The sequence below is a fragment of the Mustela lutreola genome, chromosome 3, assembly GCF_030435805.1.
Source record: "Mustela lutreola isolate mMusLut2 chromosome 3, mMusLut2.pri, whole genome shotgun sequence".
Lineage (NCBI taxonomy): Eukaryota > Metazoa > Chordata > Mammalia > Carnivora > Mustelidae > Mustela > Mustela lutreola.
The window spans coordinates 41,888,180-41,915,605 of NC_081292.1; the positions used below are offsets into that span (position 1 = coordinate 41,888,180).

The 27,426-nt window shown below is 39.4% G+C and overlaps 2 protein-coding genes across 4 annotated transcripts in view; both read left to right on the top strand.

The window, feature by feature from the left end:
- The first annotated feature begins 1,120 nt into the window (after positions 1-1,120).
- LOC131826595 (eIF5-mimic protein 2-like) lies at positions 1,121-3,599 on the top strand. Its single transcript, XM_059166012.1, is given in 2 exon segments — positions 1,121-2,130; positions 2,132-3,599. Coding segments are annotated over 2 exon segments (1,254 nt in total). The 5' UTR covers positions 1,121-1,924; the 3' UTR covers positions 3,180-3,599.
- A 15,472-nt stretch (positions 3,600-19,071) lies between these two features.
- The window catches only part of VIRMA (vir like m6A methyltransferase associated), a 59,267-nt gene continuing 50,912 nt past the window's right edge, over positions 19,072-27,426 (top strand). The window contains exon 1 of one of the 3 annotated variants that reach the window (XM_059166015.1): positions 19,072-19,321. In XM_059166015.1, coding sequence (XP_059021998.1) covers positions 19,259-19,321 — 63 coding nt within the window. In that variant the 5' untranslated portion in view covers positions 19,072-19,258. The remainder of the gene's footprint in view (positions 19,322-27,426) is intronic. The other 2 variants (XM_059166014.1, XM_059166013.1) reach the window with 2 other exon arrangements.

Consider the following 27,426-nt stretch of genomic DNA (forward strand, 5'->3'; position numbering starts at 1 on the left):
TTTAATATTTTGTGATCCTTTCTGGCCCAAATAGCCTCTTTATCCTTTTTTAAAAAATGATTTTATTGGGGCGCCTGGGTGGCTCAGTGGGTTAAGCCGCTGCCTTCGGCTCGGGTCATGATCTCAGGGTCCTCGGATCGAGTCCCGCATCGGGCTCTCTGCTCAGCGGGGGGGGGGGGGGTGTCTGCTTCCCTTTCTCTCTCTCTGCCTGCCTCTCTGCCTACTTGTGATCTCTCTCTGTCAAATAAATAAATAAAATCTTTAAAAAAATGATTTTATTTTATTTTTTTTAAAGATTTTATTTATTTATTTGACAGAGAGAAATCACAAGTAGATGGAAAGGCAGGCAGAGAGAGAGAGAGGGAAGCAGGCTCCCTGCTGAGCAGAGAGCCCGACGCGGGACTCGATCCCAGGACCCTGAGATCACGACCGAGCCGAAAGCAGCGGCTTAACCCACTGAGCCACCCAGGCGCCCAAAAATGATTTTATTTTTTAAGTAATCTCTACACCCAGTGTGGGGCTCAAACTCACAACCCTGAGATGGAGAGTCACATGCTCTACCAACTAAGCCAGCCAGGCATTCCACAGAACAGCTTATTTATCCTAGTGGTGACACAGCCCATATAAACTTTTTAAAGATTTATGTATTTATTTGAAGAGAGAGAGAGGTAGGTGGTGCAGAAGGAGAGGGAGAGAGAGAGAATCTCAAACAGACTCCCACTGAGTACAGAGCCCAATGCAGTGCTCCATCCCATGACCCTGAGATCATGACATGAGCTGAAATCAAGACCCGGATGCTCAACTGACTGAGCCACCCAGGTTCCCCACAGCACCTTTAACCTTTTTTTTTTTTTTTTTTTTAAAGATTTTATTTATTTATTTGACAGACAGAGATCACAAGTAGGCAGAGAGGCAGGCAGAGAGAGAGAGAGAGAGAGAGAGAGGGAAGCAGGCCTCCTGCGGAGCAGAGAGCCCAATGCGGGGCTCGATCCCAGGACCCTGAGATCATGACCCGAGCCGAAGGCAGCAGCCCAAACCACTAAGCCACCCAGGCGCCCCAACCTTTAACCTTTTTTAAAAAGGTAAAAATTTAACTAAAAGGAAGTCTTTTCTGGTTTTACTTACAGCTCAAAGGAAAAAAGATTAAATCATATCATGCTTAATATGTATTTTGAAAGATCGAGTTTTGTAGTTTGATCAGTCACTTAAAAAATTCTTTAGATTTGTAGTTTTTTTTTTTTTTAAAGATTTTATTTATTTATTTGCCAGAGGCAGAGGAAGAGAGCTCAAGCGAGCACAGGCAGACAGAGAGGCAGGCAGAGGCAGAGGGAGAAGCAGGCTCCCCGTTAAGCAAGGAGCCGGATGTGGGACTTGATCCCAGGACCCTGGGATCATGACCCAAGCCAAAGGCAGCCGCTTAACCAACTGAGCCTACCCAGGCATCCCTAGATTTGTAATTTAATCTTTCTTTGAATTTCCTGGGGTTTTGGAACTAATGGTGGGTTGTTTTTTTTTTTTTTTTTAAGTAGATTTTATTTATTTACTTGTCAGAGAGAGAGAGAGAGTACCAGCAGTGGGAACAGCAGGCAGAGGGAGAAGCAATCTCCCTGCTGAGCAAGGAGCCCAATGCAGGCTCAATCCCAAAACCCTAGGATCATGACCTGAACCAAAGGCAGATGCTTAACAGACTGAGCCACCAGGCATCCCTCATGTGATTTTTTTTTTAAATTCCACAGTGCATTAGAGTTATTACATAAATTTATGCTTGTAACATAAAGGATAATGATTGATAAGTATGCTAAAAATACTAAATGCATTAAATAATTAGAATTTTAGTATCTAGGCAGAGGAGACACCGCCGCAGTTGCCGCCACCTCGGGGATTTCTGGCTCTTTCCTCTTCGCCTTAAATTCGGGTGTCTTTTATGAATAATCAAAAGCAGCAAAAGCCAACGCTATCAGGCCAGCGTTTTAAAACCAGAAAAAGAGATGAAAAAGAGAGGTTTGACCCTACTCAGTTTCAAGACTGTATTATTCAAGGCTTAACTGAAACTGGTACTGATTTGGAAGCAGTAGCAAAGTTTCTTGATGCTTCTGGAGCAAAGTTTGATTACTGCCGTTATGCAGAAACACTTTGACATTCTGGTGGCCGGCGGAATGCTGGCCCCAGGTGGTACGCTGGCAGATGACATGATGCGGACAGATGTCTGTGTGTTCGCGGCACAAGAAGAGCTAGAGACCATGCAAGCATTTGCTCAGGTTTTTAACAAGTTAATCAGGCGCTACAAATACCTGGAGAAAAGTTTTGAAGATGAAGTAAAAAAGCTGCTGCTGTTCTTAAAGGGTTTTTCAGAGTTGGAGAGAAACAAGCTGGCTATGTTGACTGGTGTTCTTCTGGCTAATGGAACACTTAATGCATCCATTCTTAATAGCCTTTATAATGAGAATTTGGTTAAAGAAGGGGTTTCAGCAGCTTTTGCTGTAAAGCTCTTTAAATCATGGATAAATGAAAAAGATATCAATGCCGTGGCTGCAAGTCTTCAGAAAGTGAGCATGGATAACAGACTGATGGAACTTCTTCCTGCCAATAAACAGAGCGTTGAACACTTCACGAAGTACTTTACAGAGGCAGGCTTGAAAGAACTTTCGGAATATGTTCGGAATCAGCAAACCATAGGAGCTCGAAAGGAACTCCAGAAAGACCTTCAAGAACAGATGTCCCGTGGTGACCCATTTAAGGATATAATTTTGTATGTCAAGGAGGAGATGAAAAAAAACAACATCCCAGAACTCGTTGTCACTGGGATAGTCTGGTCCAACGTCATGAGCACCGTGGAGTGGAACAAAAAGGAAGAGCTTGTAGCAGAGCAAGCCATCAAGCACTTGAAGCAATACAGCCCTCTACTTGCTGCCTTTACTACTCACGGTCAGTCTGAACTTCTGTTACTGAAGATTCAGGAGTATTGCTATGACAACATTCATTTCATGAAAGCCTTCCAGAAAATAGTGGTGCTTTTTTATAAAGCTGAAGTCCTGAGTGAGGAGCCCATTCTGAAGTGGTATAAGGATGCACATGTTGCAAAGGGGAAGAGCGTCTTCCTTGAGCAAATGAAAAAGTTTGTAGAGTGGCTCAAAAATGCTGAAGAAGAATCTGAGTCTGAAGCTGAAGAAGGTGACTGAATTGTGAAACTATACCCTCAGTAAAGTAAACAGGAGTTGTAGATAAAATGTCATTTCTCATGTGTCCTGGTTCTTACATCTTCCTACCTCCCTATATCAAGCATGATATAAGGGCTTTCATGGCAAATTTTATTTTAACTGTTTCTATGGAAACAGTTGGGTTTAGTTTCTAAAACCATGTTTTAAGTAGCTACAGGAGCTATAGATTTGAATCTAATGTTGCATTAGTCTTTTCAGTTATCTTCTACCTCCTGTATTTTCTACTGTAATAATGTAATTTAAGGCCTTCCACAATGAACAGTTCACTTTATTCCCTAGGTTTTCTATATAAACAGTTTTCAAGATATGATTTGGTTAAAAATAATTTGTTATAAATATTCTGTTTGCAAATTAAACTGTAAAAGTAAAAAAAAAAAAAAATTTAGTATCTAAAACTGTTCATCAGGGGACGCCTGGGTGGCTCAGTTGGTTAAAACTGTTCATCATGCATGTTGGGGTTCTAGACAATATTTTCAAAAATATGCAAAATACAGCAAGAATATGTATACTGCTAAATAAAAGAAACTGGAAAATCTGCCTAACATGATCATCTTTGCTCTTCCTTGATCACAGGGATGTGAATAAGAATACAGATTTTAAAGGATTGTTTCAATCAATAAAAAAACTAAAGCCAGATGGCCTATCAACTCAGCAATGTTTAGTGCAGGAAATAAGCAAATCAGCAGCTGTCATGTAAAAGGCTGTATACCTAGCTGGGGACTTGAGGATGGGCCTAATGTGATACGTTTTGAAGTCTCTGAAACCAGAGTTTAGTGTGAAATAGGGCATTTTATATGAATATACAACTGAAGATATGATGTTGGGGATCAAATGCAGAACGAATATAAATAACCCTATAATGCCGTAGAGCTGTTTAGGTTATGAACCACCATCACACTTGGGAAACTGACACCATTCAACTCTTCACTGGATATTCAAGGGGAATTTTGTCTGAGTCTACATTTCTTCTGCTTTTTGATGGAGAATCATAATTTTCACATTTCTTTTATACCTTACTTACTTTCGGATTTTTTTCTTTAATGCCCTCTAAATCAGTAAGATATTTTGGGAAGAAGTTTCCAAATAGTAATGGCATATGTTTAAAAAAAAAAAAATAGACAACAGGCTCAAAATGGAGTCACTTGTGTTAAGACCATGTCACCAAACTGAAACTCAATACCTAACCTAATTGCAGTTTCAATCTCCCCCAGGAATATAATCTTTAACTGGTCAGTCTGGAATTTACTGGTCAGCAGTAGTGAGGTAATTCACTTGAGAGACCCCTCCAACACCCCCCTCCCCGGAGAAAGATGAGGTAATCCATTTTTTCCTTGTCCCTGCCCCCTTCTGTCTGTAGAAGTCTCCTATTTTGTGTAATAATTTGGAGCTTCTTTCTATTTGCTGTATGGGATGCTGCCTGATTCATGCATAAAGCCAGTGTGATCCTTAAGTTTATTCAGCTGAATTTTGCTTCTTAACACACATTAAGCTTAATTTTACAGAGATATTCCCACAAGATCTCTTACAGAGACATGCATGAGACCTTTTCGTTTTGTGAAATAGGGATAGGGTAAAGTGAAGAGTTTTTAATAGGGAACACTTTTGGGGAATCTCAGGAAGTCTGGGTGTCATTTTCCTGTGATTTTGGAACTCTTTTACTTTTAGAGTCTAAAATTTACACTGACAGTGCCCTCAACAGTCTGCCATTCCCAGAGATAGCTATATATTTATTTATTTTTAAATTTAAATTCAATCACTTAACATATAGTGTATTATTAGTTTCAGAGGTAGAGTTCAGTGATTGATCAGTCTTATATAACACCCAGTCCTCAATACATCACGTGCCCTCCTAAATGTCCATCACCCAGTGACCCCATCCTCCCATCCCCCAGAGATAATGATTTAATGTTCATTCATTTCTTTCTAACCACAGTATCAAAACAAAACACAAAAAGATTTGGCACAGCAATCTCTGGCAGACAAAAGGCTAGTGAAATTATGAAACAATCATCTCATGTTGCTAAAATATTGTAAAACAGCATTTAATCTTATGGTTGTTAAATTCACTCCTGGCTCTATACTTGCTTTTTTTGTTTCTTGGTCTTTCCACATTTTTTTCTTAGAGTATATTTAACACACAATGACATGACATCATATGGCTCTGTAATTAACTTGGTAACTAAGTATACACCAATTGCAGCCACTGAAGACAGCCAAGTCTGAAGACATCAGCTGTTTGCCTTGACACAATCTTTTCCAAAATATGTTCCATGGCTGTTAAAGGTGTTCCTTGGAAGAAGGTTTCTTCAGTCAAAGAAGGTTGTGGAACACTTGATTAAACAAAATTCAACAGCCTTTTCGCTGAAGCATTTCTCAAAGCCTTCATTATATTTATGTGCAATGAGAACCTCTAAGAGTAGGTTACAATATATACTATTTGTCAAATATATTTGCTCATAGGACTTTTTAAAAAAAAGATTTATTTATGTATTTGACAGAGAAAGAGAGAGAGAGAGAGAGTGATTACAAGTAGGCAGAGAGGCAGGCAGAGAGAGAGGGAAGCAGGCCCCCGCTGAACAGGGAGCCCAACTCGGGGCTCGATCCCAGGACCCAGAGACCATGACCTGAGCAGAAAGCAGAGGCTTAACCCACTGAGCCAGCCAGGCGCCCCAGACTTTTTTTTTTTTTTTTTTTTTTTTTTTTTTGAGGAGCATCCCATAAGACTAATATTTAAACCACACACTCAAAAATGTAATTTTGAGGCAGTTTATGTGGACACTTTTGTCAGTTGCTTTCCCAGCAACATTTTCCTCTTCTCCTTTCTTCTAATCCTCAGTTTCCATTTTCAGAATTTATAAGGTTCTAGGGAGGCTGATTCTGACCCTCAACCCAGGGTTAAAACATATGACCTGGGCTAAGCCATTCGGTGTGTTCTATCCAACAGACTTTGGTGATTGGTTGGAGGGGGCAGATATCAGAGCCCAATCCAATCAGAGTTCTTCCTGGAAATGCATGTGGGAGAACTGTGCTGGCATCTTCCTGTTGGATATTGGAGAGCAAGCAAGCTATCCTAGGAACTTTAGGCTACCCTTCTGGAAATGCAAAGAGTGCCAGTTTTATCAGGAAGGCAGTAACAAAGAAGGCAGAAGATATGGTGAGAAACCGGTCCTCAGGGAGCTTGGAGCAAGCTCTCCCTATGGACATTTTATGTAATACCCCCCCCCCCCCAATTTTTTTTATTGTTAAGCCAGTTAAGTTGAGTTGAGTTTTCTTCTTAAAGGCTTTTATTTATTTATTTATTTGTTTGTTTATTTGAGAGACAGCGCATGCAGGTGTGTGGGAACTGGAGGAGGGTTAGAGGGAGAGACAGAACCTTGAGCAGAGGCCACTGACTGAAGGCCGAAGAGGGGCTCAATCCCACAACACTGAGATCATGACTTGAGCTGAAATCAAGATTCAGATGCCCAACTACGTGAGGCACCCAGGTGCCCCTTAAGTTTTTTTTTTCCCTTTTTTTTTTTTAAAGACTTTATTTATTTATTTGACAGAAAGAGAGATCACAAGAAGTAGGCAGAGAAGCAGGAGGAGAGAGAGGGGGACGCAGTCTCCCCGCCGAGCAGGAAGCCCAATGTGGGATCCCAGGGATCATGACCCAAGCTGAAGATAAAGGCTTAACCCACTGAGGGATCCCAGTGCCCCTTACGTTTGGTTTTCTATTATTAGATAGCTTGCTTCCACAGTGAGACACACACTGTAAAGGATTACCACCCCTTTTAAGAAAATAAATATCTATTTAATCCTAAAAGGAAGATTTATTCCTCTTTTTTCCTCTCTGCAGTCGATTTTCAGTTTTACTTTCCATTGGGATCTGTAATTGTTTATTGTTGCTATGACAACAATGTTCCAAAAGTGTGCTGTTCTCATTTTTACACTCCTGTACAAGTGTCATCAAAACACTCTGCTCCAGGGGCACCTGGGTGGCTCAGTGGGTTAAGCCTCTGCCTTCGGCTGAGGTCATGATCTCGGGCTCTCTGTGCAGTGGGGGAGCCTGCTTCCTTATCTCTCTCTCTCTTTCTCTCTCTCTCTCTGCCTGCTTGTGATCCCTCTCTGTCAAATAAATTAATAAAAAATCTTAAAACAACAACAACAAAAAAAAACCCCACCCTGCTCCAACTTCATCAAATCAGCAACAAATCTACCTACTCTGTACCAGGCAAGAAGGTTCCGAGTTAGGACAGTTCTTGATTCTGAAGAAGCTCATAGTCTAAGTTCCAAATTTTCCAAATAATTTTACTCAAAATTGTGGGAAATAGATATAGAAGTTGGAAACATTATAGATGCCTGTTTTACAAAGACATTTCCACAGTTAGCATGGCTAATCTGTCCTTATTCTCCCTGTCCTGTGGTATTCTCACTCTGGCTCCAAAGAGATGGCCCAAAGCAGCCTGTCTAGGTGCCTCACCTCCTGTCTGCTTCCTTTTCTCTCCATGGAAGAAGCTACCTTCATTCAATACCCAGAAGCAATTTCCTAGGCATTTTGGCTTTATTTATTTATTTAGACAAAATTCACATAATATAAAATTAATTACTTTAAAGTGAACAATTCAGTGGTTTTTAGTACATTTACAATGTTACACAACCACATTTTACTACCCTCAAAACATTTTCATCATCCCTCAAAAAACTTTGTCCGCGTGAAGCAGTCATTCGCCTTCTCCTGGCAATTACCTCAATCCCTGGCAGCTACCAGTCTGTTTTCTGATTTTTATGGATTTACCTATTCTGGATATTTCATACCAATGGCATCATTTAGTATATGGTTTTTCTGTCTGGCTTCTTTCACTTAGCATAATGTTTTCTTTTTTTTTTAATATAGCAATGAGTCAAGAGCATTCACATTTTCATAGTGCTTCCAAATTTCTAATAGATATCTTCATGATTCAGGAAAAAAAAAAATTCTCAAATCATAAGTAATTAGTATTTTTTCAAAAAGATTATTTATTTATTTGAAAGGAGAGAAAACATGAGTGGGTGTGTGGGGAGGGGCAGAAGGCGAGGGAGAACTGGACTCTCTGCTGAGCAAAGACCTTCCCAGGGGGCTCTGTCACAGGACTCTGAGATCATGATCTGAACAGAAGGCAGATGTTTAAACAACTGAGCCACCCAAGCACCCCCTTATAGCTAGTATTCTGACACAGATTCAGAAGGACATGGTCTTATTTGGAAATATCAAAGAGAAAAGATGAAAATATTCTGTAAATTAGTAAGAACAAAAACATAAAGCAATACACATACTCTCTCTCCACCTTCAGGAGTGCTTAGGTAGAAAAAAAAGGAATGAATGTTTATTGAATACGTGGTATTTGTTAGGGACTTTGTGGCATTTTATGAGACTGACAAACTGCCTAATACACTAAGGAGGCCAGTTAACACCATATGGGTTTTTAACACCATAAAGAAAGGTTGGTTAGAATATAGGAAAAAAACAAAATAAAATTATATTCATAGTCAAACAACCCTCACATTTGGTATATTTCTAAGTTTTCTTTAATATGTATGGATTGTTAACATTTTGTTTAGTTTTATATAGTTTTATATAGTTTATTATAGTTTTATATAGTTTTATATAGTTTATTATTCATTTACATGACTTTTTCCAAAATAAACACACTTTCCCATGTGATTCTAAGTTATTCATGATATCATTTTGATGGCTGTAAAATACTTCATTTTATGATCACAGCATCATTTATAATTACTATTTTATTGGACATTTAGATTATTTCCAATTTCTTGTTTTACCAATGATGTGATACATGTTTTGTAAATAGAGCTGTTTCACCATTTTTTGATTATTTCACTAAGAAAAACCTCCAAAATGAAAAGTATTGGGTCAAAGGGCATGAATAGATTAAGGATATGCCTCTAGATCCAATATTACCAATATTAACATATCAATGTTCACTTAAACGTAGGATCACTTCAGTATATTTTAAAACATATTACTACAACACAGCAAAAGTAAACACTTTATGGTACTGAATAAAAATTTTTTTAAAGATTTTACTTATTTATTTGACAGAGAGAGAAAGAGAGATAGAGCATGAGCAGGGGGGTGGGACAGAAGGAGAGGGAGAAGCAGGCTCTCCTCTGAGCAGGGAGACCGACATGGGCTTAATCCTAGGACCCAGGACCATGACCCTAGTTGAAAGCAGGCGCTTAACCAACTGACCCACCCAGGCTCCCTGAATCAAAATTTTTTAAAAATCAAATTGTTAGGGCGCCTGGGTGGTATGCACTTGGTTAAGCATCTGACTCTTCGTTTTGGCTCAGGTCATGATCTCAGGGTGGTGAGATCCAGCCCCGGGTTGGACTCTGGGCTCAACTCCATGTCTGCCTGAGTTTCTCTCTCCCTGTCCTTCTGCCCCCTCCCCACCCCCCACCCCTGGCACACACACACACACTCTGTCTCTCTCAAATAAATAAATAAATAAATCTTAAAAAAAAAATCAACTTGTAGAACAAAACGGATGTCTGGTACAAACAAAAGAAAAACATCCTTACTTTTCAACAAGTTTTTGTTCTCCATTATTTTTTACAATATTGTGAAAGTAAGTAGCAAACTTCCACTCTTTCAATCTTAGAAGTGAGGAAATCTAAGGAAATCCTGAAACTATTCACACAAATAGAATGAAAATGGGATAAGGCATCATGTCTGATCAACCAGTCACAAATCCATAGGGCTCCTTGAGCTGGGAGTGATATGATTGGGGTATATAATAAAGAATCTATTGCCATTCAGATGCTTGATACTTAGATGACTACATAATGTTAACGATAACATTTTTAGGTTTCACAATTATGAGACGATAGTCTTTCTTCTGTCAGCAGGTGGCAGTAGATACTACAACTAGGTCTTGGAGTCCAAAATGTAAAACCATCTGAGATTTTAATTTTCGGCATGACTTTTTATATTTAAATAATAACAGTAATACCCTGTAGGAAAACAGATGAATTCGTTATGTCACCATCTTGCTTCATCTTTATTTCTGTCATTGGTACCAATCAGAATTTCTGAATGTGAAGTAATCAGTAAACGTTAAGTAGCATGCACTTACATGCTAATCATTAGAGACCATCATTTTAACAAATTTTTATAACAACTTTCTTTTTTCTTTAAGATTTTTATTTATTTATTTGACAGACAGAAATCACAAGTAGGCAGACAGGCAGGCAGAGAGAGAAGGGGAAGCAGACTCTTTATTATTATTAATTTTATTATTAATATATAATTAATTCTATATATTAATTACATATAATTAATATATAATTTTATATTAAAAATTTAAAAAGTAATTTTATATAGATAAATATGAATATAATATATTTTTATATTTATTTTAAAATTTATTTATATATTTATTTGTATTTATTTTATTTATTTATATTATATATTATATATAATAGTTATTTATATTATTTATATATTTGTTATATAAATCTAATATATTTAATATAAATAAAAATATAAAGAAAGTAATTTTATATTAATAATAATATATAATTAATAATTATTATTATTAATATAGAATTACTTTCTTTTAATGTCTCTTTTCATTCTTTTCCGTTCCTTATCTCCTGCCAACAATCCAAGTCTTTAACCCCCTCAGATGATTTATTTTGGTAACTTTCTTAATGACTTTTTTGCCTTTACTCTCCTCTTATTTCAATTAACTAAACACCACAAGAAGACTAATCTTCCTAATACATCTTTTGTATAATTTAATTCTCTTTCAAAGAGGAGTAGTGTAAGAGCAGTCAGAGGGCTATTGTAGCTCAGTGGACAAATGTGGAGGAACTCAGAGCAGATAGGATATGGGTTGGAGAGGAGGAGCTCCATGTAAATGTCATTATGGCTGTGAGCCCATCAGGACTGACTGAATGGGATAGGAATAGAGAATAAAATATGATTGCCAAGGCTCTGCCTTAAGGAAGCAAATGGAGAGTGGTAGGAGAAGTGAATGGTGGCCTGGTGGTCCCCATTTCTTGTGGGGGTAAGCTGAACTAAGGTTTACTGAGCCTAAGTCACTCTCCAAAGACAGAGAGATCAGTGTGGAAGGAAAGAGACTGAGGAAAGCATGTTCCCCAGCATTTTCCATGCAGAGCTCAAGTTTTATCAGAGATTGAATTCCTTTAGACTGGTGTTTTTCAAACTATCAGTGGTGAATGATTTTTTTTTTAATTTTAAAAATTTTATTTATTTATTTGATGGGACAGAGATCACAAGTAGGTAGAGAGGCAGGCAGAGAGAGAGGGGCAAGCAGGCTCCCTGCTGAGCAGAGAGCCCAATGCAGGACTCGATTCCAGGCCCTGAGACCATGACCTGAACCGAAAGCAGAGGCTTTAACCCACTGAGCCACCCAGGCGCCTCTGAATGATCTTTAAATTACCATCCCACCACTGACCAATACTTTAAAAAAAAAATAACAAAATGAATTACTAGAAAAGTGAAATTAAAAAACCCAAAGACCGGGTGCCTGGGTGGCTCAGTGGGTTAAGCCGCTGCCTTCGGCTCAGGTCATGATCTCAGGGTCCTGGGATCGAGTCCCGCATCGGGCTCTCTGCTCAGCAGGGAGCCTGCTTCTCTCTCTCTCTGCCTGCCTCTCCATCTACTTGTGATTTCTCTCTGTCAAATAAATAAATAAAATCTTTAAAAAAAAAAAAAACAAAACCCAAAGACCTATAAAATGTACTCCCCAGGTTTTACATTGTTTGATTCAACAAACATTAGTCTTAAATAGGTATAGGAGTTTCTAAACACCCACTCTCAAATTCTGTTCTTATTTCTTCCTAGATGGTAATGAATAGTTTGTAGACTCCTGGCCCCAAATTTACGGCTATAGCTCAGATGATTTCCTATGAAATCTCCTCTCTGTACTCATTCAGCCCTAGGGTGATAATGGTGATTGCATGTCCATAGATGTTTTACTCTTGACTTTGCTCACACTTCAATAAACAGTTCCTTCATTAAATATCCTTTAAAAAAGATTTATTAATTTGTTTTGGGGGGCAGAGGGAGAGGAGGAGAGAAACTTAAGCAAACTCTGTACTTGTGACCCTGAGGTTATAACCTGAGCCAAGACCAAGAGTCAGATGCTTAACAGACTGTGCTACCCAGATGACCCAAGCATCCTTTTTTTTTTTTTTAAAAGTTTTATTGAAGCATAACTGGCATTCAATAAATTGCACCTATTTAAAGTGTATAGCTTGCTGAGTTCTGACAATTTACACTGTAAACCATCACGGTGATCAATAACCATCCTTACTACCTCAAAAGTCCCATTAAACATTCTTTGTTTCTTTTTAAAAATATCATTAAACATTCATTTTTTTTTTCTTTTTAGTAAGCTTATGCCCAACATGGTACGTGAAATCAGGACGCCCAGATCAAGGGTCATATGCTCTATCAATTGAGCCAGCCAGGTGCCCCATATCATTAAACATTTTTGAATTAAACATTTGAATGTGCCATCTCTTCCCTATCAAAACTCTGACAGAGTCCTGGGTCTCAAAAATTCAGTTTTTTTTTACTCTAAGTCCAGTGATCTCTTTATATTATAGTTTATAATTTTATGAATAGTGTTAGATGATCAGTTATCTTTCTAACATTTATTTCTGTAACTCTATTGTTAGTTCAACTAAGGTCATTGCCATATTTCTTTTTGTTGCATATGTTCCACTGATTGCAGAAGAACACTTGCTAAGTAGTTGTTTCAATGTAGAATTGTTTGCAAGAGCGATGCCTGGGCGGTTCATTCAGTTGAGTATCCAACTCTTGGTTTCCTCTCAGGTCATGATCTCAGGGTCATGAGATGTAGCCCAGTGTGAGTCTCCATGCTCAGTGGGGAGTCTGCTGGAGGATTCTCTCTCTCTTTTTGCCCCTCAAACTGCTCATGCTTGCTCTCTCTCAAATAAATAAATAAATCTTAAAAAAAAAAAAAAGAATAGTTTGCAAGAAATAGAGACCCACTCAAACTATTTAAATGGAATGGGATTACAGTAAGAAGCATTAATTTCAAACAAGAGCAGTGATATGGCTGAGCCTAGCTCCGCCCTGGGACCTCAGCACAGGTGACCATCAATGTTTGTTCCAGTTTAATCCTTTGTCAGTAAATTGGCTTAGCTCTGCTCCATGAATGTGCATCCTTCTGTCTCACTGCCAGCTGGTAATTTCACTCCAATCTCTTATCTTTTTGAGTCAGGCCACATAAATCAGAGAGATTGCTGTCAATCGATGACTCTCTACAACCTACCTTGTGCCAAGTGACCATCCTTGGTCAAATTAACTGGGAGATCAGATTATGGTTACTGCACAAACTGAGGAAGATTTAGATGGGGCGGAATCTCTGATGTGGGGGTGTAAGTGGTTCTAGAGAGAGAGAAAAGCAATATTTATTCATCAACTAATATAAAATTCTTATATAAAAGTAAGGTTTTTTTAAAAGATTTTTTTATTTATTAATTTGACAGAGAGAAATCACAAGTAGACGGAGAGGCAGCCAGAGAGAGAGAGAGATAGGGAAACAGGCTTCCTGCTGAGCAGAGAGCCCGATGCCAGACTCGATTCCAGGACCCTGAGATCATGACCTGAGCCGAAGGCAGCGGCTTAACCCACTGAGCCACCCAGGTGCCCCTAAAAGTAAGTTTTTAACCAATTCCTTTCATTCTACCAGCCATCTTCAAATCCTCCTAGCCTTCGTACTTAGGCTTTTATTAGAAAGTGCTGAAAGAAAGAATAATCCATAAGGCTGATGTCACTAGCTCTTAAGGGTATAGAATCCATTGATATTGTTAAGAGCAAGTTTAGACTAAGCTGCAAGTGCTAGTTGTTAAGTCCTAAAAGGTTAGAAAAGTTTCTTCTTTATGTACTTCTTAGAGCTTAAAATATGCATGATGAAATACTAAGAGGGAGACAGGGTATACAGAATTTCTCAAATTATTTTTGATCAAAGAAACCTTTTTTCCATAGGCTTCTTAAGGGAACACGCTTTGAGAGACTGTGGATCTGCTAAACATAGGAGAGCAATTAAAAAAAAAAAAAAAAGGAGAAGTACCTCATATATGGCTTATATTCTACATAGTGTAGACTCTATACCCAAGGGTAGAACTGAACCACAAACTTTTGGCTGCTTGCCAATCTTTAAAACAGGCAGGACCCAGAGTGTTATGCCTTTATAAAGCTGCAAAAAAAAGTTGGGAAAAAAAAATAAAAGCTGGGGTCATTAAATCATTCAGAACAATTGGCACTAATCGGTGTGCTTATTTCGGGATAGTCTGTGTACATAATAGTTTACAATCCATGTTTCTCAAATTCTTAGGTAGTCTCTGGACTACATTTTGAAGAATGATATGGAAGTTTCACAGCAAGCCCTTGGCTGTGGGGAATTATCATAATCAAGTCTCATGGAGAAAGGGTGGCAGCTGTTACTTTTAATCACTGTGCTCAGAGAGGGAGGACAATGAAGACTCTTTGTGTTCTTGCTGGTGGATGGCTGGCTGGCAGTTGGCAGTTTGCCAGATTACCCAATCACTTTTTCTTGATACACTTGGTCTCTGGAGAGGTTGAAATGCTTGGCAGCTCACAGCAGATCCTCAGCCTGCTCTGTATACTTGTGTGTATGTTAGTAAGCTCAGAAAGGAGCTCATCTGTTACTAAATAAATGCAACATTGAGTTGTCCTGGGCTGGTTAGCTTTCTCCCACCTCTTTGCCTTTTTGTCAAGTTCCTCCTGGAAAGCATTCAGACTCACATAAATTGCTTTTCACACTAAAGGCAATTTTTGCTTTTCTTCAAGTTGCTCTGTTTGCTGCAGGGTGGTGGAAATCAAAGAAGGAAAGACACTATGGATGGTCAAATAGCAGTAGCTACTACGATGGACTGTTTACAGAGCCATGCTGGGGGTGGGGGGAATTGATAATCTGATGAGCAAGACAGATAAAAATGAGAGTATGGAACGCCTGGGTGGCTCCGTAAGCTAAGCATCTGCCTTCAGCTCAGGTTATGATCCCAGGGTCCTGGGGTCAAGTCTCACACGGGGCTCCTTGTTCTGATGGCAGCCTGCTTCTCCCTCTGCCTGCTGTTCCCTCTGCTTGTGCTCTCTCTCACTCTGTGTTTGACAAATAAAATAAAATAAATCTTAAAAAAAAAGATTGAGAAAATACCTTTAAAAATGAAAGAGGAAGAATTGTACAACCTGAACACATGATATATTATGTGTTCAATATATAATTGTATAAGTGATTCAAAATAGCAAATAAGAAATCAATTCACTCAATAACTATTTTTGAGTGTTTAGATACTAAGATGTATTGGTGAACAATATCAGGTAATGAAGATTTACCCATGACTTCTTCTAAGAGTTTAATGGTTTTCGCTCTTGTATTTAAGTCCTCAACCCATTTTGAGGTGGGTTTGTTTGTTTATTTTTGTTTTGGTATATGGGATAAAGTAAGGGTCTAACTTCATTTTTTTGCATGTAGATACCCAATTATCTCAGCATCATTTATTGAAGAGATTATTCTTTTCCTGTAGAATGGCCTTGGCACCCTTGAAATATATATTAACTATATACATAAGGTTTATTTATGGTCCCTAATTCTATTCCATTGGTGTGTATGTTTGTCCTTATGCCATTACTACAGTTCTGATTGCTCTAATTTCATAGTAAGTTTTGAATTAGTAATTTGGAGGATTCATGTGTCCTCTAAATGTGTTCTTTTTCAAGATTGTTTTTGTTATGTGGGGTCCCTTGAAATTCAGTATGAATTTGAGGATCAGATTTTCCATTTCTGAAAAAAAGACCATCAAAATTTTGGTAGGGGTTGCATTGAACTTGTAGATCACTTTAGGTAACATTGTCATCTTAACATCTTCTGTCATCTTCTGATCCATGAACATGGAATGTCTTTCCATTTATTTGCCTTCTTTAATTTTCTTTAAAGCGATATTTTATAGTTTTCAGTGTGTAAGACTTTCATCATCTTGGTTAAATTTATTCTTTAAGTATTTTGTTCTTTTGGATGCTATGGTAACTGTATGTAGGGTTTTGTTTTTGTTTTGAGAGAGAATGTGAATGAGCAGGGCAGACTAGGGGCGGGGAAAGAGAGAGAGAGAGAGAGAAAGAGAGAGAATCTTAAGCAGGCTCCATGCCCAGTGCAAAGCCCAGATACAGCGCTGGATCTCACAACCTGATCATGACCTGAGCTGAACTCAAGAGTCAGATGCTTAACTGACTGAGACACCCAGGCGCCTCATGTAACTGTATGTAGGTTTTTGGAAGCCATATCAAGGGAGTCATATTCAAAGTAGACAAAACCATGTAAGCCGTAGGGCACAGTGTTGTGAAATACCTCTGTATTAAGGGAACCATATCTAGCGGGGAATGGCTGGGAATGGCTGGGAATGCCACATCAAATTGTATGGCAGGAACAAGATGAAAAAGTGAGGAAGGAGAAGTGAATCTGGGGCCCTACACACTATGTGAGGTTATAGACAACCAATTAGGAATTCTAGGCTCTCCTAGAAGTCTGGTTAATACTTTATCTCTTCTATACATCTGACTGTTCTCTCAATCATAGTGGATGATCTCACCGAGATAATAGAAAACCATCAAAAAGGAACTTCCTTGTTTCTACATACTAAATCTTTACTCCTATTTGCATGTATACCCATGGACTCCATCTTGCCCCTGGTCAACAGAGAGCAAGCATTTTTTTGAACAAAGGTCATTTTTTTCTTGGCTACAAGGTAACCTGCCCCCTATACCTACTCAATATTTTGCTGCCTCAGATATCCCCTTTCTCTTTATCATCACTGTTTCTCTCTCCATTGCTTCATTCCACCAGTCTACATGCTCTGTTATTTCCCATTTTAAAACACTTTTTCCTTACCCCAGCACCCCCTCTCACAAACACCTCATTTCTCTGTTCTATGTAACAAAATTTATTGAAAGAATTGTTTGTTCAAATTTTCTTTACTTCTCATCTTTCAAAATTTGCTAATAGGTAATACATGTACATGGAGATAGATTACCTCTATTTCTATACTTTAGCCATCAAGTTCCCCCTCCCTGGAGGCAACTATTACCAGTTTCTTATATTTCTTCCAGAGATAATCTTAAAATTAAAATACACATGTAGTATATATGTACAACACACAAAAAAAGGGCCCCTAATGTAAACTATGGACTTCAGCTAATAATAATGTACCAATACTCGTTCAACTGTAATAAATGTACTACAGTAAAGCAAGTTATTAATAATTAGGGAATCTTTGAACAGTGGGAAAGGGGAATATATGGCAACTCTGGTATTAGCTGCTCAATTTCCTGTAAAATTAAAACAACCCTAAGTCTGTAAAACAACCTATAGTCTATTAATGGGGTGACTGGGTGTCTCAGTCTGTTAAGCTTCCAAGTTTTTTGATTTTGGCTCAGGTCATAATCTTGGGGTTGTGAGATTGAGTCCCACCTTGAGCTCCAGCTTCGCTGGGTGTGGAGTCTTCCTCAGAGTCTTTCTCTCCTTCTGCCCCCCCCCCCAAAATAAATCTTAAAAAATGAAAATAGAAGAATGCTGAGAATAATAAATATGAAAGCAAGAACTAGTTCTTTGAGAAAGCGAATAGTAAAAGATATGAACCATTAGCTAATGAAGGAAACGTGCTGAGGAAGGGACGGATGAAGATTTGTTTTTAAAAATTTTTAAAAAATAATTTATTATTAAATATTTCAGGCTTACCAAAAGGCTCAAACAATAACATCAGGCATGCCTGTGAAACCATCACCAACCTAAAGAATGAAACATAATCAAACAGCATTTGAAGGCCCTGTACACGTCTTGATTTCATCTCACTCGTTTCCCACTATCTTTAAATTTTAGTGTTTATCATTCCAACGCATTTTGTAATTTTATATACACCCCCCCCCAAAGTCGTATTATTTTGCATGTTTTGAACTATATAAATGGTATTTTACACTACATATTCTTCAACCTGTTTGCTTAGCCCTGTTTTTCCCATGTTTATCCATATTATCCATGTTGGTAGGCATAGAGTACATTCTTTTCTACCTGCTATATTCTATTACATCGCATACATATACCACAATTTATTTATTCTTGTTAACGTCAATGAACAGATTTTTTGCAACTATTAAGTTTTATCATTAGCATTATTGTATGCGCAGGCACTTCTTGCGGTCCATATGGGAGACTTATCCTAAAAGCGGGGTAGGCACATGTAATTTTACTAAATAATTCTTAATCGCTCTCCCAAGCACTTGTGTCGGTTTAGACTACAAAATAGTTCCTGTTGCTCCAGTGCTCATCAACTCCGAGGCAGTGAGACTTTTCACTCTATATTTCTGTGTTCATGGCATTTCACGTTATACGAATTCTCCAATTTTATTTCAATTAGTTCTCACAATAAGTCAGTGGGTTAGGCATTATTATTCCCATTTGCAGATGAGAAAACAAAAAGAAAATCTCTCCGTTTTGAGACAACAGTTTCTTTTCTTTCTTTAAAAAAAAAAAATCTAACTTCAGCCTCGCGTATTGAACCTTCTTCCTGTCCGCTCTGGAAAGGCTGCTGGCTTGGAAAGTAGATTGCACTCGGCCGGCTGTCCAGAGTTGGCGGCGTTCCCCACCTCTCTTCCACCCTCCCCAAGACTGCTCGGTACCTCCCCGCCCCAAGGCCGTCGTGGCTCTGAAACGCGGTAGAACAGGGTTTGGGCCACTGGCGACGCCGTAGTCCCCTCCTTTTTTCTCCCCCGCCCCGCTCAGTGCTCCGAGGGCGCCCTCCGCCGCGCTGGAGAAGGCGGGGACGGAGACCCCCCAGCAGCACCGCTCTTCCGGATAGGCCCAGGCTTGCGGCGCCAGAGCTCCGGTCACCGGAAGTGCTGCGATCTCTCCCTCTCCTGAGCCGCTGTTGCCGAGGTTGGAGCGCTGCCCCGGAAGTCCTCCCCCTGTCCCCCGCCCGCGGCAAACATGGCGGTAGACTCGGCGATGGAGCTGCTATTTTTAGATACTTTTAAACACCCTAGCGCTGAGGTAAGGCTTCGCGACTTGATTCCGATCCTGCTTCTCGACTTGAGGACCCTCACAAAAGGTCATTAGGCGTGCCTCGATTTTTCCTCCTGCCGATTGCCGCTTTAACTCCTCACATGCCAGCCCCCTCCCCCCAGCTTGGGTGTGGGCAACCACGTCGGAGGGAGGGCGGCGGTAGCCCCCTGGTTTCCCTGCTCTCCGTTAGTTCCCCTTGTCTGTGGTCGAGTCGGCCGCTCAGTTTGCCTTGCTCCTTTGTTGTGCTGTTGTTCCTGTCAGCTTTGGGCGTTGAGAAGGGTCATGGTTCTTAGGTTTACCTCAGGTGCTGTTTGGGAGGGGTCTCGGACAGCCCGAGTTTGACAGTACAGGTGACAGAACAGGTCACGCAGGCTTTGTGGTTCCTAAATCCCTTCTCCTAGGTCTCCTTCCTTGCAGGAGTTGTGTTGCCCAGATGTGACACTCACTCGGTTTAGGATTGCGGCGTTCTCCAGTGGGCCCTGAAACTTTACGACTTAGCGCTGGGAAAGATTTCACACAGTAAGGCACGGATTACTTACATGGAACGTCCTTTGCGTGGAGAGAACTTGCGAAGAGAGAACTGAGAGAATTGTAGTCAAACTGTACAGCATAGTTGCGTTGTCGTTTGTGACGGCGAGGGTGGGTGGGGGTCTTGTGGAGTAATCGTTCCGTAATAACTTGAGCTCCCTTGAACGTATGACTGTTCCTGTGATTATGGAATTGAATATAGCTGGCTAACTAAACGTTCTCGAAAGCTGACAACAATGAACATTAACGAAGTCCACAGAGAGACTAAAACCACCCAGAACTCACTTTTCTCTTTCAGTGTAAACTGAGAGAACTCTTCTTTCCTCGGAGAGAATGATGATAGCGAGTAGTGGCTGTGTCTTCATGCTTTGTTTGGCAAAATAAAAAGTTGACAACTTTGGTCTTCTAATTGTTTCAGCGAATGGTTTATAGGTGTGTAAAAATCGAGACTTCGGAAACTTATAGCGAATGCATTTGTGGTCTCGTTTCTTGTGGTTCAGTTAGTTGTGCTTGTTCAATGACCATATATGTCTGACTGTGCTTCGAGCTAGGCTGTAGAAAACTCTTGGAGTTAGTAGTTGGATCAGAACAGACCTGTCATGTGTACAGTAAAAGAGAAGTATTAAAATGAAAGAAGCATATGATAAGTTAGTGGCATTCTTGTTTGGGAAAATCAGCATTTATTCACTTATAAAATTAAGAATCTAGTGTTTCATTCATTCTTAGACAAACATTGAGAATCAGGAGAAGATAGGACCAGTGTGGGCAGTGTTTGAGGGAGGCTTAGTAGAGATCCCATTTGAACTGAGTCTTGAAGGAAGGTTAAAGGTATGTGGGGGATATGGAACATTGAATTGTTTGTTCCCAGGGAGTTTATAACTAAGTATTGCAGGTTAGGTCCACAAAATTATGATGCAAGTTAGAATCCGTTAAGTACATAAAGAAACAGTGGAAATTCCTTGGGTTTTATCATCTTTCTCTCCCTCTCTCTTTCGTTTTAAAAGTAAGCTAGCTGTACACCCAATGTGAGGCTGAGATCAAGAGTTGTATTCTCTACTGGCTGAGCCAGCCAGGTGCCCTATTCCAAAAATGCCGATTTGTGTCTGACATATTAGGACCTGAGTCAATATTTCTTTAGCTTCCTTAGGTGCTACCAATAAAGGCTATGTGATTTCAGGGGCGGAAGAAATCACTCTTGATTTGAGATTATCAGGTAAGACTTCATCAAGGCTGTGAACTTGGTCCTTGATGGAAGAGGAAATGTTTCACAATTGTAGATAAGAAAGCAGGGCATTTATTCTCCTGGAGTAGTTGGCCCTCTTTAGAGAATGCCAAAAGTCCTAGTATGAAGTGATAGCTGAAGGGCAGTTTGAAGCCAGATCATGGCATTCCTTGAATGCTCAGCAAAGGAGTATGGACTTTATTTTGTAGGAAATAGGTAGTTTTTGAGCAGGCAAATTAATTGACTAGTAAATACATTAAATTGATTAATTGATCATTAATACCTAAAATGTTTCAGAAAAATTAGAGTAGCAGGTAGGCAGTAATCCTTGCCAGCATTTATTGAATGTTTATTTTGTTCAAGACGCAGTGCTTTGGTAATTTAGTTATATTTTCTCTAATTACCTTTCAACAATTTTGAGAGATTCTTATCCTCTATTTATAGATAAGAAGACTTCATGTGAGAGGTTAGGTGACTGTCCTAAAGTGGTGTAGCTGGATTAAGGCATTTCAGTGCATATTTCTTGGCTCTAAAGCAGTGCCATACTGTGTCTCAGTGGGACTAAGTAGGAGGGGATAGACCCAAGATAAATTTTGAATATAGAATTGACAGCATGGCAACTGATTGTGTGAGGGATAAAGAGTAGCTAAAAATGATAAGAGTCCTAGTTATAGAGACTGGAGAACTGGTGGGATCATTGCTAGAAATAGAAATGTCTGGAATTGGGTGTGGTGGGAACAAGATAATTTTAGTTTTTGGTGTGTTTAGTAGTATACCAGAGAGCTTTGCTCAATAGGAAGCTGGGAATCTGTTTTAACAATTTACTTACGAAAAATACTTTTGAAGGTGGAGTGGCAATACAAAGAAGAAAACAAAAAACTCCCAAAATCCATTGCCCTTGCTTCCAAAGGAGTTTGTAATCTGGCGAAAAAGATACTTATTTACTTTCCCAAGAGGAACACTAAAACAGGTTTTGGTAGTCCTAAATGAATTACAAATTGTGTTTGTGGTTTTTATGTCATTTAAAAAAAATTAAATAGCCTATTTTAGTAAATTTTAAATTCATTCTAGAAAAATGAGGAAGTACAGAAAAGCAAAGGCTTTCATAATCCCACCTTTCTTAGTCCGAGCTATGATTAACAGCTTTTTAAATTTTTTTCCAGATCCTCTAGTAGATACATATATACTTAAATGTATACACCATCACCCACATTAACATACCCATACTGTATTACTGTTCTTTTCTCACCTAACAATGTGTCATGCATCTTTATAGATCAAGAGTTATGCTTATATAACATTTTAAAAGTATACTTTATTTTAAAACATTATCTTTTTATTATGACAAGGTAACACATGTATGAGACACAGATTCAAAAGGTACAAAAGGTTATACAGTAAAAAGTATGTCTTTTTCTTATTATTGTCCTCTAGCAATCCTGTTTCTTTCCCTAGATATTCTATATAATACCACTTTTTGGCTGCATAATATTTCTTCAAGACTGTTATTTATATATTCTCATACATTTAGGTTTCTAACTTTTTACAGTGATGTCTTTATTTTTTTATTTCTATTTTTATTTTTTTTTTAAGTAGGCTGTATGCCCAGTGTGGAGCCCAGTGTGGGGCTGAACTCATGATCCTGAGATCAAGACCTGAGCTGAGGTCAAGAGTTGTACACTTCACTGATTGAGCCACCCCAGGCACTCCAATGCATCATTAATTATTACTTTCTAGAGTGGAATTGCTGGATTAAAATAATAGTCTTACAGGAGTGATTGATGCTAGAAAATCCCACTTTCTTTTATTTATTTTTTTTAGAGAAGGAATAGGCGGGTGGTGGAGGGCAGAGGGAAAAGGGTAAAGAGAGTGTTTATTTATTTATTTATTTTGAGACAGAGAGGGAGGAGAGACTCTCAAGCAGGCTCCAAAGTCAGTGCAGAGTCTGACATGACTCTGAGTTTATGACCTGAGCTGATACCAAGAGTCAGACACTTAACACACTGAGCCACCGAGTCACCCCAGTCCTACTTTTAGAGTTTCTTTAAGAAACCACTTTGGAACTCATCTGAATAAAAGTGATAATGGAAGTGATAGGATTGGATAAGATAGCCTTAGCTTACCTTTAAGGAGAATGTAAAAAGAAAATGGGAAATATTTTCAGGGATAGAAGAGTGAGGAGGGGAATATAGCTATACTGTGGCACAGGAACTCTCTCTGAGGGTAAATGTGGTTCAGAGTCCTGGAATTTGACTGATTTATTCTTCACAATTTCTGTTACCTCCATAATTGTAAATCTCTCATGATTTCCCATTGCCAACCTGTGTTCTTAGGTTTATGTACTCCTCTAGATATCTTTTTTTAAAGTTTTTATTTTATTTTTTTAAGATTTTATTTGTCAGAGAGAGAAAGAGAGAGCATAAACAGGGGGAGTGGCTGGCAGAGGGGAAGCACGCTCCCCACTGAGCAAGGAGCCTGATGTGGGACTCAATCCCAGGACCCTGGGATCCTGACCAGAGCTGAAGGCAGATGCTTAATTGACTGAGCCACCCAGGTGTCCCGATCTTTTTTCTTTTTTTTTTTTTTTTTCAAAGATTTTATTTATTTGAGACAGTGTGCACAGGAGCAGGGGGAGAGGCAATTAGGGACAAGCAGACTCCCTATGAGTGGGGAGCCTGCTGCGGGGCTTGACATGGCTCTCAGTCCCAGAACCCTGAGATCATGACCTGAGCTGAAGTCAGACACTTAACCGACTAAACCGCACAGGCGTCCTGTATGCCTCAAGATAACCTTAAGCCCTTACTTCATTGTAATATTTTTTGACTTTCTGAAAATACAATCAGCTTTTATTAAGCGCTTATTAAAAGTCATCCATTAGTAGGGGGGTGGGGTTATGGACATTGGGGAGGGTAAGTGCTTTGGTGCGTGCTGTGAACTGTGTAAACCTGGCGATTCACAGACCTGTACCCCCGGGGATAAAAATATATGTTTATAAAAAATAAAAAATTAAAAAAAAAAAGTCATGCATTAGGGGTGCCTGGGTGGCTAATGGGTTAAACCTCTGCGTTTGGCTCAGGTCATCATAACAGAGTCCTGGGATCAAGCCCCACATCAGGTTCTCTGCTCAGCTCTCTGCCCACTTGTGATCTCTGTCTGTCAAATAAAAAAAATTTTTTTTAAAGTTATGCATTAAATGAATATGCTAGGCACTATGAGTGCAACAGTAAACTGAGACTTCATTCTTGTCTTCTTGAAATACCACTCTATTGGGGGAGAGAAAAGAAGCAATTACAGTTTAGTTTGATAGGAGGCTTTGAGTCACAAGGAGAGGCACCTTTTTAGACTTGCTCAGGCACAGCTTTCAAGAGAAAGTTGATCTCTAAAAGGAGATGTGACAGAGGAGTGTGGGAGCAGAGATAATAGCAAGAGTGAGGCATGAAGGTGAGAAAGAGCATGGTATGTTGGAGCTATAAATTTGGAGTGATAAGAAGGAACTGTACTTTTTTTGTGCATGTGTGTGTATACATACATACATATGTGTATATATATATTTTAAAGATTTTTAAAAATTTATTTGAGAGCGAGAGAAAGAGAGCATGAGAGGGGAAGTCAGAGGGAGAAGCAGACTCCCCATGGAACTGGGAGCCCGTTGTGGGACTCAATCTGTGCGTCTGGGATCATGACGTGATCCGAAAGCAGTTGCCCAACCAACTGAGCCACCCAGGCGCCCCTGTACTTGTATATTAGACAAGGAATTTGGCTTGGGGACATTAAAGAACAGGGGAGTTATAAATTCACCTTCTAGAAGGACCATACTGCAAGAGGAGAATGGGTTGGAAAGGGGCAAGAAAGAAGCACAAAACTGGTTAGGATCCTATTGCTGTAATCAAGATTAATGTAAATAGTGTCTAGAACTTGAGAAGTGAGAACAGTAATGGAGAGAAATACACAGATTTTTTTAAAAAGATTTCATTTATTTGAGAGAGGATGAGTGGAGGAGGGTGCCTGCTGCTCCCCCCCCACCCCCACCTTGGCTTGTGCTCTCTCTCTTTGTCAGATAAATAAATAAAATCTTTTTTAAAAAAATTTATTTATTTGATAGACAGAGATCACAAGTAGGCAGACAGGCAGGCAGAGAGAGAGGAGGCAGGCTCCCCGCTGAACAGAGAGCCTGATGTGGGGCTCAATCCCAGGATCCTGGGATCACGACCTGAGCTGAAGGCAGAGGCTTTAACCCACTGAGCCACCCAGGTGCCCCTAAAATATATATATATTTTTAAAGATTTTATTTATTTATTTGACAGAGAGAGAGAGAGAGAGAGATCACAAGGAGGCAGAGAGTTAGGCAGGGAGTTGGGGGGGAAGCAGGCTCCCTGCTAAGCAGAGAGCCTGATGTGGGGCTCGATCCCTGGACCCTGAGACCACGACCTGAGCCGAAGGCAGAGACTTAACCCACTGAGCCACCCAGGTGCCCCTAAATAAATAACTTAAAAAAAATATTTCTTGTAATTTTATTGATTGTTTTAGCTACTCTGCCCCCCTTCTCTTTCCCCTCCATTTTGCCCTTTTAACATGGTGAACTTTACTTACAGTTTCTTAAACCTTCCAAGTTCTTTTTTGCATTCCTTACCTGCATGCATCTCCCCTTGCTTGGAAAGTTGTTCCCTCCTCCTTTTCCACTCATTCTTGTTCTCCTTTAAGACTTACTTAGCTCAGGTGCTACTTCTTTTGAGAAATCTTTCCTGATACTTTAGTTTTCCTCCTCACACATTTTTGCCCACAACTTGAGTTAGGTAAGTATCCCTTTGACTTTGCACAGTATCCTGTGTGAGTCTGTATCATAGCAATAATATGTCTGCCACAATAGATGATCTCTTCCTTAATGGCTCAAATTATGTCTTTATCTTGGTGTCCTTGAGACCTGGTATTCCTTGGAACATTGTAGATATACATTTATTTATGTATTTATGTATTTATTTATTTATTTGACAGAGAGAGATCACAAGTAGGCAAAGAGGCAGGCAGAGAGAGAGAGAGGAGGAAGCAGGCTCCCTGCTGAGCAGAGAGCCAGATGCAGGACTGGATCCTAGGACCCTGAGATCATGACCGGAGCTGACTGCAGAGGTCTAACCCACTGAGCCACCCAGGCACCCCAATAATAGACATTTAATAAATGTTTAGAAATAAATACTGAATAAAAGGAGTAGCAACTTATGCAGAAACTCTTCTACTTAAAAAGAAAATAGATTTTGAAAAGCTATTCATAAAACCTGAAGTTTGGGGGTGCCTGGGTGGCTCAGTGGGTTAAGCCGCTGCCTTCGGCTCAGGTCATGATCTCAGGGTCCTGGGATCGAGTACCGCATCGGGCTCTGTGCTCAGCAGGGAGCCTGCTTCCTCCTCTCTCTCTCTCTGCCTGCCTCTCTGCCTACTTGTGATCTCTCTCTGTCGAATAAATAAATAAAATCTTAAAAAAAAAAAAAAATCCTGAAGTGTTTTTTTTTTTTTTTTTTTTTAGGTCCACAGCAATTACACCTTAACTACTGATACCTTTAATTAATCAGTATAGGGCAGGGTAGAGGAGGATACAATTAATGAAATTTGTTCTAAGTTTCCTTTGTATGTATATATTTTTTTAAAGATTTTATTTATTTGTCAGAGAGAATGTGAGCAAGAGAGTGCTCAAGCAGGGGGAGCAGCAGGCTGAGGGAGAAGCAGGCTTTCTGCTGAGCAGAGTCTGATGTGGCACTCGATCCCAGGACCCTGAGATCATTACTGGAGTGTGGAAGGCAACGGTTTAACCAACTGAGCCATTCAGGCGCCCCTTCTTTGTACATATTAATGAGAATTTATAACATGTAAGCAAAGGAGCTTCTATATTGTACCATTTATAAGTAGAGAAGTTTCTTTCAGGGGTGCCTGGGTGTCTCAGTTGGTTAAGCATCCAACTCTTGGTTTCAGCTCAGGTCATGATCGCAGTGTCGTGAGATCGATCCCTTGCATAGCTCTGTGCTCAGCATGGAGTTTGAGATTCTCCCTCTCCTCTGCTCCTTCCCTCACTTGTGGACACGCCTCTCTCTCTCAAGCAAATAAAATCTTAAAAAAAAAATAGATGAAGCTGCTTATAGGAAGGAATCATAGCACCAAAGGTTGAGACAAAATGCCCATTTCTTTTTTTTTTAATGCCCATTTCTTTTATGTAAATCTATTGTAGTATCTGTGGAATATCTACAGTATACTTGTAATAATTAGGATACAAGTTCAGCTGCTGTCACAAATGTCAAAATAATAGTGGATTTGATAAAATGGGATTTTCTCTCAAGCTAGTTGTAAGTATTCTAGGGCT